We start from the raw sequence: 14,386 nt of genomic DNA on the forward strand, positions 1-14,386 counted from the left end.
AATTATGACGCAAAAGATGAAAATACGACCTTTTTTATTTAACTGGCCATATGATGACGTCACAACATCCGATTGGCAAAATTTTTACATAATTTCGTATCTACAATCCAATACCTTCCAGAAAAAGTTTTAATCGTGATTATCACATTTTATTCTTACGAGCTATAACAGATTAAAATTTACTGTAAAGATGAAATTGATGCCACACGTGATTTAAATTTTTAGGCATGATGACGTAAAAAAAATTAAAATATTTTTAACTCATGCGAAAGATAGTTGATTGACCTAGACAATATCAAAATCGGGGTGAAAATGGAAAACGAATAAGTGGAGATGCGCTCTATTCAATGTGATGAGCTATGACGAAAGATACAAAAATCCTAAATTTTATATTCGCGTGGCCATACGATGACGTCACAATGTCCGGTTAGCCATATTAATACCTGATCCGATATCTACAACTCATCTACTTCCAGAATATGTCATCCACAAAAAGTTGACCGTCTAGTTTAGAAATTACGACTGTTTAAAAAAAGGCATATTTTAAACGAATTTTTTAACCTTTTCATAAAAAACGCGCGCAAATTGTCCAATTCGACGTTCTCGTATGACGTATCTTTAAGTCGAAATTGTTCAAAATTTGGTAAAATTACTAGAAAATGCTGGAAAAACATAAATCACGCGATAAAAATACGTTTTCAATGCTACGTGCGCACCGCACACGTAAAAATGTGCGCACGCGTGGGAATTTTTGACATGCTTAAAACGACATGAAACGCGTAGAAAGTTGATTATAAATTAATTTTGCGCATTTTGAAATTTTAAATGCGCGTGCGCGCGTAACTTTGTGTAAAACACGCAATTTTTTTTCAACAGAAAGTTAGCGCATGATATAAATTAAACTTTTGCAAAGTTTCACTTTAAAATGTTATTTGGTTTTCGACATATGTTAAATACGAGGAAATCGTTAAATTGCGCGTACGTCACGTTGCGCAATTGTAAACATCATGAAAAGCTTCGCTTGACGACGTTACATAAATGTCAAAATGTTAACATAGTTAACAAAATGTTATGTTTGCAAGTTTTAGAGAAAAGCGTTACACAAAAATCATACAGAAAGAAAGAAGATTAAGAAAAAGATGATGATGATTTCGTACAATCACAAGAGGTTATCCTGCAACTTCGTTGCGGATAACCAAATAATACAGAAAAAAAAAAAGATGATGAAACAGGACAGTTACAAGGAGTTATCCGCCATAGTGCGGATAACTAACTAGACATGAAACTCGTCACTATGACGAGTTAGTTATCCGCTCGACAAACGCCATGTGCACGTCATACGTTAGAATATTGCACACAGAAAAATATTAAGGCACTATGACCTGAACTGAAGAATATGATATGTTGTTATTTCTGAATTCTGTTATTTTGTGTCATATACATAGTATACACAGTACAATCTGTATACATATCACAAACAGTGTAAAATAGGTGAAATTACGGGACCCGTATTTTATTGTAATTTTTAACATCTTGACGGTTTCAAAATGAAATGCAAAAGTAGAAATTTCAGAATGAAATTATCTCAGCAACAACATATTAACGTGTAGAAGAAATTTGAATACGTGAAATATTGATGCGCGCTCTTTTAAATGTAATGAAATATAACGCAAAAGATGAAAATACGACTTTTTGTATTTAACTGGCCATATGATGACGTCACAACATTCGATTGGAGCAATTTTCACATGATTTTGTATCTACAATACAATAGCTTCCTGAAAACGTTTTAATCGTGATTATCACATTTTATTCTTACGAGCTATAACAGATTAAAATTTACTGTAAAGATGAAATTAATGACCAACGTAATTTAAATTTTTAGGCATGATGACGTTGAAAAAATTAAAAAAATTTTTAATTCATGCAAAAGATAGTTGATTGACCTAGAATATATTAAAATCGGGGTGAAAATGGACAACGAATAAGTGGAGATGCGCTCTATTAAATGTGATGAACTATGACGAAAGAGACAAAAATCCTATATTTTATATTTGCGTGGCCATACGATGACGTTACAATGTCCGGTTAGCCATATTAATGCATGATTCGATATCTACAACTCATCAACTTCCAGAATATGTAATTTAAAAAAAGTTCTCCATGTAGTTTAGAATCTATGACTGTTTAAAAATAGGCATAATTTTGACGAATTTTTGAACTTTTTCACCAGAAACGCGTGCAAATTATTTAATTCGACGTGCTCGTATGACGTAATTTTAAGTCGAAATTGTTTAAAAGTTGGTAACATTACTATAAAAGGCTGAAAAAACATAAATCACGCGAAAAAAATATGTTTTTAACGCTACGTGTGCACCACGTGCGTAAAAAGTTTCGCGCGCGTGGGAATTTTTGACATGCTCAAAATGACATGAAACGCATAGAAAGTTGATTAGAAGTTGATTTTTCGCACTCTAAAATTTTAAACGCGCGTGCGCGCGTAACTTCTTGTGAAAGATGCTATTTTTAATCCATAGAAAGTTTGCGCTTGATGTAACTTAAATTTTCACAAAGTGTCAAAACAAAGTTATGTTTGGTTTTTAGTCTATGATCAATCATTGAAATTCATAAAATCGCGCGTAAGTCACGTTGCGCAACTCTGACGTCATTAAAAAATAGGAGGTGCACAAGTTCACGTAAATGTCGATATGTTGACAAAGTTACGATTTGTTCTGTTTACACGTTTCAGAGAAACGCGACGCACAAAAATGACAGAAGGAAAGAAGTATAATACAGAAAAAAAAAAAAAAAAAAAATATGATGAAACAGGACGATTACAAGGAGTTATCCGCTACTAAGCGGATAACTAATAATACAGAAAAATATTGATCCAATACAATCACAAGGAGTTATCCGCTACTAAGCGGATAACTAACTAGACATGTAACTCGTCACTTTGACGAGTTAGTTATCCGCACGACAAAGGCCACGTGCACGTCATACGTTAGAATATTGCACACAGAAAAAGATTATGGCAATATGACCTGAACTGAAGAATATGATATGTTGTTATTGCTGAATTCTGTTATTTTTTGTCATTTAGTATATACAATATAATCTGTATACATATACATACAGTGTAGAATAGGTGAAATGACTGGACCCGCCATTTATTCCAATTTTTAACATGGCGACGGTATCAAAATGAAACACTAAGATAGCAATTTCGGAAGGAAATTATCTCGGCAACAACATATTAATGTGTAGAAGAAATTTAAATACGTAAAATATTGATGCGCGCTCTTTTAAATGTAATAAATTATGACGCAAAAGATGAAAATACGACTTTTTTTATTTAACTAGTCATATGATGACATCACAACATCCGATTGGCAAAATTTTCACATGATTTCCTATCTACAATCCAATAGCTACTAGAAAACGTTTTAATTGTGATTATCACATTTTATTCTTACGAGCTATAACAGATTAAAATTTACTGTAAAGATGAAATTAATGCCACACGTAATTTAAATTTTTAGGCATGATGACGTCATAAAAATTAAAATATTTTTAACTCATGCGAAAGATAGTTGATTGACCTAGACAATATAAAAATCGGGGTGAAAATGGAAAACGGCTAAGTTGAGATGCGCTCTATTAAATGTGATGACCTATAACGAAAGATACAAAAATCCTTTATTTTATATTTGCGTGGCAATACGATGACGTCATAATGTCCGGTTAGCCATATTAATACATGATCCGATATATACAACTAATCAACTTCCAGAATATGTTATCCACAAAAAGTTGACCGTGCAGTTTAGAAATTACGACTGTTTAAAAAAAGGCATAATTTTGACAAATTTTTGAACTTTTTCATCAAAAAAGCGCACAAATTGTTCAATTCGACGTGCTCATATGACGTGATTTTAAGTCGAAATTGTTTAAAAGTTGATAAAATTACTAAAAAAAGCTAGAAAAACATAAATCACGAGAAAAAAATATGTTTTCAATGCTACATGCGCACCGCGCACGTAAAAATTTGCGGGCGCGTGGGAATTTTTGACATGCTTAAAATTACATGAAACGCGTAGAAAGTTGATTAGAAATTAATTTTGCGCATTTTGAAATTTTAAATGCGCGTGCGCGCGTAACTTTGTGTGAAACATGCCATTTTTAATCCACAGAAAATTGACTCTTGATATAAATTAAATTTTCACCAAGTCTCAATACAAATCGACTTTTGGTTTTTAATCTATGATCAATCATTTAAATTCATAAAATTGCGTGCAAGTCACGTTGCGCAACTCTGACGTTTTTCAAAAATAGGAGGTGCACAACTTCACGTAAATGTCTATATTTTGACAAAGTTACGATATGTTCTGTTTACACATTTTAGAGAAACAGGGCTCACAAAAAAAGGAAGAAAGACAGAAGAATAATACAGAAAAGGACTAGACATGTAACTCGTCACTTTGACGAGTTTGGTTATCCGCCGCGCAAGTGGTGCAACATTAACATTAAGGGGATAGGTTGAGGACAAAAGGAAGTGTTCACGTTGGCATTATGACCTGAACTGAAGAATATGATATGTTTGTTATTGCTGAATTTTATTATTTAAATTCATATATAGTATACACAGTATAATCTGTATCCATATCACATACAGTGTAGAATAGGTGAAATTACGGGACCCGCTATTTATTGCAATTTTTAACATGTTGACGGTTTTAAAATGAAACGCGAAGATAGCAATTCCGAAAGGAAATTATCTCAGCAACAACGTATTAGCGTGTAGAAGAAATTTGAATACGTGAAATATTGATGCGCGCTCTTTTAAATGTAATGAATTATGACGCAAAAGATGAAAATACGACCTTTTTTATTTAACTGGCCATATAATGACGTCACAACATCCGATTGGCAACATTTTTACATAATTTCGTATCTACAATCCAATAGCTTCCAGAAAAAGTTTTAATCGTGATTATCACATTTTATTCTTTCGAGCTATAACAGATTAAAATTTACTGTAAAGATGAAATTGATGCCACACGTGATTTAAATTTTTAGGCATGATGACGTCAAAAAAATTAAAATATTTTTAACTCATGCGAAAGATAGTTGATTGACCTAGACAATATCAAAATCGGGGTGAAAATGGAAATCGGATAAGTGGAGATGCGCTCTATTCAATGTGATGAGCTATGACGAATGATACAAAAATCCTAAATTTTATATTCGCGTGGCCATACGATGACGTCACTAGGTCCGGTTAGCCATATTAATACCTGATCCGATATCTATAACTCATCTACTTCTAGAATATGTCATCCACAAAAATTTGACCGTTTAGGTTAGAAATTACGACTGTTTAAAAAAAGGCATATTTTAAACGAATTTTTTAACCTTTTCATAAAAAACGCGCGCAAATTGTCCAATTCGACGTGCTCGTATGACGTATCTTTAAGTCGAAATTGTTTAAAATTTGGTAAAATTACTAGAAAAGGCTGGAAAAACATAAATTACGCAAAAAAAATACGTTTTCGATGCTACGTGCGCACCGCACACGTAAAAATGTGCGCACGCGTGGGAATTGTTGACATGCTTAAAACGACATGAAACGCGTAGAAAGTTGATTAAAAATTAATTTTGCGCATTTTGAAATTTTATATGCGTGTGCGCGCGTAACTTTGTGTAAAATACGCAATTTTTTTTCAACAGAAAGTTAGCGCATGATATAAATTAAACTTTTGCAAAGTTTCAAGTTGAAATGTTATTTGGTTGTCGAGCTATGTTAAATACGACAAAATCGTTAAATCGCGCGTAAGTCACGTTGCGCAATTGTAAACATCATGAAAAGCTTCGCTGCACATCTTCATGTGCACGACGATATGTTGAGAAAGTTACAAAATGTTATGTTTGCAAGTTTTCGAGAAAAGCGTTCCACAAAAATCATACAGAAAGAAAGAAGAGAAATAAAAAGTTGATGTTGATGATGATTTCGTACAATCACAAGAGGTTATCCTGCAACTTCGTTGCGGATAACCAAAAAAGATCCCATACAATAACAAGGAGTTATCCGCCAAGTGCGGATAACTAAAAAGAAAAAAAAGATCCCATACAATAACAAGGAGTTATCCGCACACTGCCATGTGCGGATAACTAACTAGACATGAAACTCGTCACTTTGACGAGTTAGTTATCCGCACAACAAACGCCACGTGCACGTCATACTCGTTGGAATTTTGCACACAGAAAAAGATTATGGCATTATGACCTGATCTGAAGAATATGATATGTTGTTAGTGCTGAATTCTGTCAATTTTGTATCATATACGCCCGTATTCTTAAACCGGACTTTAGTCGTAGTTCGAGCTAAAACTAAAAAAATGACGTCATTTTAATTCATAAACCGAACTTCAACTAAATCACCGACTAAATCAGGCCAACCTCGACTAAATCGAGACAGATTTTGATCGATTTTTTTAGTCCTGGAGGGGGCAGACTAAATGGTCGACTAAATGTTTTTTAAACGATGTTTATAAAAAACGTAACAGTCATTGAGTTGTTATATTGGCCAGATATTGAAGAATGAAATATCTATATTTATATTAGCTTAATTAAATATACATTGGTATAAATTATAATAATGAAAATCATCTTTATTTACAACTGTATACAAATTACATTATTTTCTTCGCGCAAGTCCGACTTGAGCTACGTCACGCCATAGCGACAATGGGAGATGCGGCAATTCACCACGCGATGGAATGTTTATGGGGCCTAGCGCTTTCTTGTCACGCTATGAAGTGCGTGGTTCCTTCGTGGCGATCATACTTTGTTGGGGGCCTAGAAAATATAAAAGTTACCGTACCGCCATGGTTCCTAAATATATTTTGAAGATTTTATTTGTTGTTAATCAAATATACTTCACTGTTAAATTAATACTGATATTGTTCTAATAATTAACGATTAAAATTATTTTTCATGTATATAGTCCTGATGCGTAAAAAGTGTTGTAAGAAATGGAAAGTGATATCAATGCGCAAAATTTCGTCTGCTCCTCAAATACTCTCTTGTCATTGGCCAATGTATAGCCTTTGTTACCCAGACGTGTGCAACTCGACTAAAAGCTCGACTTCATTAAGTCGAACTGCAAACTTCAACTACTTCGTTTTTGAATCGAATTTGAAGTAATAGCTCGAACTACGACTTTTCCAAGTCGAACTTCGAACTACGACTAAAGTCCGGTTTAAGAATACGGGCGTTAGTATCAGTATAAACAGTATAATCTGTATACATATTACATACAGTGTAGAATAGGTGAAATTACGGGACCCGTCATTTATACCATTTTTTAACATGGCGACGGTATCAAAATGAAACACTAAAATAACAATTTCGGAAGGATATTATCTCAGCAACAACATATGAACCTGTAGAAGAAATTTGGATACGTGAAATATAGATGCGCGCTCATTTAAATGTGATGAACTATGACGCAAAATATAAAAATACAACTTTTTTTATTCAACTGGCCATATGATGACGTCACTACATCTGATTGGCAAAATGTTTACATGAATTCGTATCTACAATCCAATAGCTTCCAGAAAACGTTTTAATCGTGATTATCACATTTTATTCTTACGAGCTATAACAGATTAAAATTTACTGTAAAAATGAAATTAATGACCCACGTAATTAAAATTTTTAGGCATGATGACGTCATCAAAATTAAAATATGTTTAACTCATGCGAAAGATAGTTGATTGACCTAGACAATGTTAAAATCTTGGTGAAAATGGAAGATGGATAAACGTGATGCGCTCCATTGAATGTGATGAGCAATAACTAAAGAGACAAAAATCCTATATTTTACATTTGTGTGGCCATATGATGACGTCACAACATCCGTGAAGAAAAAATTCTGCATGAATTCATATCTACAACATAACTGCTTTCATATTAAATTAAAAAAATCAGGGGTAACGGTTAATCCTGAGGAGCTATAATAGATTCAAAATAGGCATAATTTTGACAATATTTTGTAACTTTTGCAACTACAACGCACGCAAATGGTCTAAATCAACGTGTACGTATGACGTCATTTTAATTTGAAATGATGTTAATCTTTTTAAAAATGACTAGGAAAGGCTGGAAAATCACAATTTAATATAAAAAAACATGATTTTCATGCTGCGTGCGCACCGCACGTGTAAAATTGTTCGCGTGCGCGGAAAATTTTGACATGCGCAAAATGTCATGAATGGCGTAAAAAGTTGATTAGAAATTAATTTTGCGCATTTTAAAATTTTAAATGCGCGTGCGCGCGTAACTTCTTGTAAAACATGCCATTTTCAATCAACAGAAAGATTGCCCTTGATATGACTTAAATTTTCAGAAAGTGTAAAAAAAAAATTATGCTTGGTTTTTAATCTAAGATCAATCATAAAAAATCATAAAATCGCGCGTAAGTCACGTTGCGCAACTCTGACGTCATTCAAAATAGGAGGTGCACAACTTCACATAAATGCCCATGTTTTGACAAAGTTATGAAATGTTATGTTTACCCATTTCAGAGAAACGCGCCTCACAAAAAGGAAGGAAAGAAAGAAGAATAATACAGAAAAATATTGATCCAATACAATCACAAGGAGTTATCCGCTACTAAGCGGATAACTAAAAAAAAGATTTTTACAATAACAAGGGTTATCCGCAACTTAAAGTTGCGGATAACCAAAAAAAAAAAAAAAGATGATGAAACAGGACGATTACAAGGAGTTATCCGCTACTAAGCGGATAACTAATAAAGATGAAAAAAAAAAAGATATTTACAATCACAAGGGTTATCCGCAACTTGTAAAGTTGCGGATAACCAAAAAAAATTTGATGAAACAGGACGATTACAAGGAGTTATCCGCTACTAAGCGGATAACTAATAAAGATGAAGAAAAAAGATATTTACAATAACAAGGGTTATCCGCAACTTACTAGTTGCGGATAACCAAAAAGATATATTCACAAGCAATAGGGGATATGCTGCTCACAAAAATCCGGGAAAGAAAGAAGAATAAAGATGAAAAAAAAAGATATTTACAATAACAAGGGTTAGTTGCGGATAACCAAAAAAAAAAATTTGATGAAACAGGACGATTACAAGGAGTTATCCGCTACTAAGCGGATAACTAATAAAGATGAAGAAAAAAGATATTTACAATAACAAGGGTTATCCGCAACTTACTAGTTGCGGATAACCAAAAAAAAAAAAAAGATGATGAAACAGGACGATTACAAGGAGTTATCCGCTACTAAGCGGATAACTAATAATACAGAAAAAAAATGTTGATCTCGTACAATAACAAGGATAACTAATAACAATATGCAAACAAAGTGGTTGTCATTGTCACTTCATATTTGTTTATTTGACTGTCAATAATGTTTTCAGGTAACAAGGCCATAATACATGGCTTCAGTCGCGTGCTCAAATTTGAGTTAGTGTTTACCGACCATCCGGCCGACATAGTGAGCTTACCAAAAATACGAATTATTTATTACAAATTCGAGAGCAACAATCCGGAAAATTTAGAACAATCAGAAATAGATTGATAGAAATGATAAATTATTACATTTACCGTATCAACAAAAACTGGCCATATTTGCGACTTTTCAATGAATTCCGAATTCGTTAGAGTCAATAATAATTATTGTTTTCATTATTCATTATTATACTGTCGGGCCTAAATTAAACCCTATATTAAGCTGAATTTTGGAAAAGAGGGCGAGCGATCACTAGGTTTACATTTAATACGCAATCAAAATTAATAATAAAACTGAAAAATCTTAGAACATTTAAATTGTTTTCGAAATAGAATTTAACAGGAAATCAATACATTTGCATATAAACCAGGTGACACTAGTCATACATGTATGTGTACTAGTGAAACGTTGATGGTTTTAAATACCTAGAAGGAAGGGGGAAAATGTAAATAATAAATAAATTTCGGAAAAAAATATCTTTAATAACGAAGATCATCCCAAATAATCAAACTGACGAATTAAAATCTATTTATTGTTTGTAAAAAAAGTGAACGACTAGATCCAATGTGTTGTTGGAATTCGGAAGAATAGTACCGGTAGGAGGTATTTACCATCATCACATTTGTATTCAAACTGCGCTTTACTGCGGCGTTTAAACCATTGCAAAAACGGCCACGAGTTACTATATACTAGAAATGACTATGGGCCTAATTAACACAATCATATTAAATTATTAACAATCAAATAGTAATGGCATACTTTATGGTAGAATCATTTTAGCTTACCCCAATCAGCAGAATAAAGCGACTTGTTACTTCCAGCTAGCAATTCCACTGCCGGTTCCGCCGGTCAAACTGAAATAAGTATTCTATTCAGAGTTGCCTATCCCTACTGGCATTCTCAGCGGATCGGATCGATCTCTTACATTACAGCATGGAGTACAGATATGTTTAAATAATAGCCAAACCTTTTCTTAATTTCTTATTCTAGTACATTTTCCCAAAGATATATAGACGTGTTATTTCTTCTACTTTTAAACTTATAATACTGTTAGTACGTTAGTATTATAAGTACGGATTGCATGATTTTTGACGAATAAGTGTTGGTATTTTAAAATAATGTTAAAACTTCAACCACCTCTCTATACCATGGCCTAAAAACATAAAAATGAAGATAAGTTAAATAAGACTTTGAATAGGTTATTTTGCAGTTTTAATTAAAAAAACCAACTAATAATGTTTTCTCATATAAAATGACAGAATAAATTGTAAAATTCAACCATTAGCTGGCAGCCAATTTGACTATTTTTTTTGCTTTAAATTACAGGTTTTTCAGGTAGGCCTAAATACATTTTTTTCCGATTTTTTTCAAAATACTAGGCCTATATTATGTTATATTAAAATGGCAATTAAAAAAAAAGAAGATGGGACAATTTAGGCCTATCTTTAATTCATTAATTCATGCCTATAGTAATAAATATTGAAGGATTATTATTGGACAAAAGTTTTGGTATCTTGGTATTGGACAATGGATCAACCATAGAGATAGGCTCTAATATCCTCTATTACGATTTTACATCATCATTCCTCCTCATCCTGATTTTAGGCCTAGGCCCTATATCGAACAATAACTCTTCCTACATCACGATGATGGCGTGCATTTCATTGTAAGTAAGGAGTATGCATTATACGTTGTCATTATACAGAAAAAAGTAGCACTTTTCTATTATATATTTACGATTTTTAAACCTATTTAAAAATCGGCTGGTCAAGTCTCAAGGCTTTTAATTCTTATCTAGAACATTCCGTCACAGCTCAATGATTTGGTGAATCAGCGTTTTTTCCCACACACAGAAGTTTGTTTATTTAATTCGCATTTGTCAAAATGTCGGTTTCAGAAGAACGTATACCTTTGGCTGAAATAATTACAATTGACACTGGTAACATAATTAATTGGGCAAACATGAAGCGAAAAGTGCCGACTTCTTCAACAGATGAGGTAATTTAAGCTACAAAAATTATAATAGATCGGTAGGCTAGGCCAGGCTCATGCAAGCTTAGTCGTCGTTGGTGGAGAGCGAGGATAGGGATTGCAGTACGACTTTCGCTGGTGACCAGTGGTAACGATATATCGAGGCCTAGCCTCAGATGGTGAGAAGCGTTGAGTTGATTTGTGGTGTAAACAAAATCACCACACGAATTTGGCACACTGACACTTGACTTGTCAGTTTCGATTCTCCCCACCATTCCTTGTTCCTCCCCCGGCCAATATGCTGTCTCCCCCCCCCCCATTATATACCCACCCGCTGTCCCCCAACATATGTAGCATTTTAATACTGTATTCCCATTTACACATTAGACACAATACTATAGTCGAATAGTCCTATAATATCATTAAAATTTTATATTAAAAGTCTAGTATAATTTTGTATAATATAAACTAAAAAAACATTTTTATCAATAGATTCGAGTAAGTATTGATACAACCTTAAGTGCCTGTCAAAAAGAGGCTGACCTTGAAAAGCAACGTGACCTTCGCCAACTTGTGTGCTGCTATCCAAACAAAATTCCAAGTCTAGAAACAAGAGAAGAACAGAAAATTACTGTAAAGTTGTTCATTTTCAACACAGAAGTAGAAATATTCAAAGAAGCTATTCAAAAAGGTATAGGCCTATGTAAATCATACCGAATAAATGTAATTTACCAATGAATTTTGGTGTTATTAATATACTAAAACAAATAAATATATAAAATATGGTATATACTTTATATTCTGTACTTATTTTTTCAGCCTTAAAACAGCTTTCAGTGACGATGATTGATACAGTCTTACTGAGCATGCCCGACGAACCTGATGATGAAAATCTAACAATAGATCATGTGAAACCTCTTTGGGAAATTCTAGAGGGATATGTGGCCCAGGGTACTATTGGAAACTTGGGCGTTAGTGATGTAGACCTACCACTGTTTGTAGAGCTTTATAATTGGGCTGAGGTATGAGCTTAGTTGCAGTCTAAATATAGTGGTAGTCTTAAGCTCTGTTTACACTATCAAACTAGTTTGACAAAAAAGTATGATGTGCCCAAATATGGTTGTGATGACATCATCGTGTCCATATATGGGCACATCACATTTTGTTTGTTGCATAATGTTTGATTGGCTTATATATAGAGCCTAATACAAATTCCTTACCACACAAAGTTCAAGACACAAAATCCTAAAATACCAAAAAAAAACTAAACAATTTAAGATGAGATGCAAAGGAACTATTTTCACTGGTTTGTAGGGAGATTACACATTTATTTTTTGGTGTTCAATGGAGTAGAACCCCTTCTTTGGTAGACCCCTAATAAGGGGACACTTTCCTGTGAAACAAACAAGATATATAAGGAAAAATTATATCTTTAGCACTAACAGTCCCCTATTCAGTGGACAACCTTATTAAAAGGGGACACTTTGTTGGGTCCTGAAGGTGTCCTTTAATAGTGGTTCAACTGTTGTCATATGTTTGTGTTTTTTTTTTCAGGTTAAGCCAATGATTAATCAGTTAAACCTGGCTACGTGCTGCGTCATTCCACCAGAAATGAAGGACTTTGCAAAAGAAAATAATGTGCAGCTTCTCACACATGCAGACCCACGAAGTAAGCCATTCACATGCCATTCCAATTCTCGGTACTGTATCTACTTCCGAGGTATCATAAGAATATTTGGTTATACAACATCACATGTGTTTCACATGTATCTAGTAGTAATCTAACCTTACATGATACAGGCACCACATTTGATGTAAATTAGATGCTGTATTACCAAATATTCCTATGATACAGCAAAAATAAATAGTATGTAGAGCATTGCGAATTGGGTACTAGATGCGTGTATATTCTTGTGGTTCTATTGTATAGCATTGTGGTGCTATTGTATAGTCTTGTGGTGTTTAGAAGGCCCCATCAAATTTTCTTCAGTGCAAATAAAGTTGTTCTATGTAACGTTCATTGGTAAGATTCTGCTTGAACTATAATATACTGTAATTATTTGTTTTATTATATTTATAGATATCCTACCAGTCGAAGTATTCCAAGAGATTGTTTCAAACCAATTCAGTTCACGAGATGCTGCCGGCGCCACGTGGTATCCATCGTGGGTTGTACGATACACGTCAATTGTCAAAAACCGCGCCATTGTTCGCTGCAAGGGATATATTGTACGGGCTCAGCGGAATCTCTCTATCATTGATGGATGATGTTGAATACAAATATTAAAGAATATACTGTATTAAACAACATTCACATTGTTGAAAACTGACCAATCAGGGCATGATTTTTCAAATTTATCAGGCGTAATCATGGTTGCCATGGTAATCTAGAATAAATTTCAATGTTATAATGGGTGTGTGATTTGTCTCATTTTCAATGTTGATATAATGAATTAGATGTTCAGTTTTATACAATATTAAAACCATGTATACCACGTTTTTAATATTCCGCTTTCCATTTAAACATAAGATGATCATTTTTACATAAAGGACACATATACCGTAAATTAGTATATCCTCACTGTTCTTTACAACAATTCATAAACTGTATTTTAACCAATATAGTTGGGAATTATATTTAAAAAATATTTTTAAAATGGCAAACAAATACATTTTTAATGAGTAAATGTATGTGTGGGATTACTGTATATGTAATTGTTTTTTAAATGAAATGTTGATTTCCTCTATATTGGTCTATATCAACATAATAAGTAATTATACATAGGTTGTTTATATTTTTGAGAATACACTAATTAGAATAAAAATATTAAAAATCAATTTTGTTATTTTATTTATTATTCTTCAA

At 33.2% G+C, this 14,386-nt stretch overlaps 1 protein-coding gene across 1 annotated transcript; it reads left to right on the forward strand.

Annotated features, from left to right (window-relative positions):
* Positions 1 to 11,386: 11,386 nt before the first annotated feature.
* Positions 11,387 to 14,297, forward strand: LOC140046209 (glutamate--cysteine ligase regulatory subunit-like). Its single transcript, XM_072090775.1, has 5 exons — positions 11,387 to 11,547; positions 12,013 to 12,211; positions 12,340 to 12,542; positions 13,075 to 13,189; positions 13,601 to 14,297. Exons 1-5 carry the CDS (start codon positions 11,434 to 11,436, stop codon positions 13,786 to 13,788), a joined length of 819 nt encoding a protein of 272 aa, XP_071946876.1. The 5' UTR covers positions 11,387 to 11,433; the 3' UTR covers positions 13,789 to 14,297.
* The last annotated feature ends 89 nt before the right edge of the window (positions 14,298 to 14,386 follow it).

This window comes from Antedon mediterranea, chromosome 4 (assembly GCF_964355755.1).
Source record: "Antedon mediterranea chromosome 4, ecAntMedi1.1, whole genome shotgun sequence".
NCBI lineage: Eukaryota > Metazoa > Echinodermata > Crinoidea > Comatulida > Antedonidae > Antedon > Antedon mediterranea.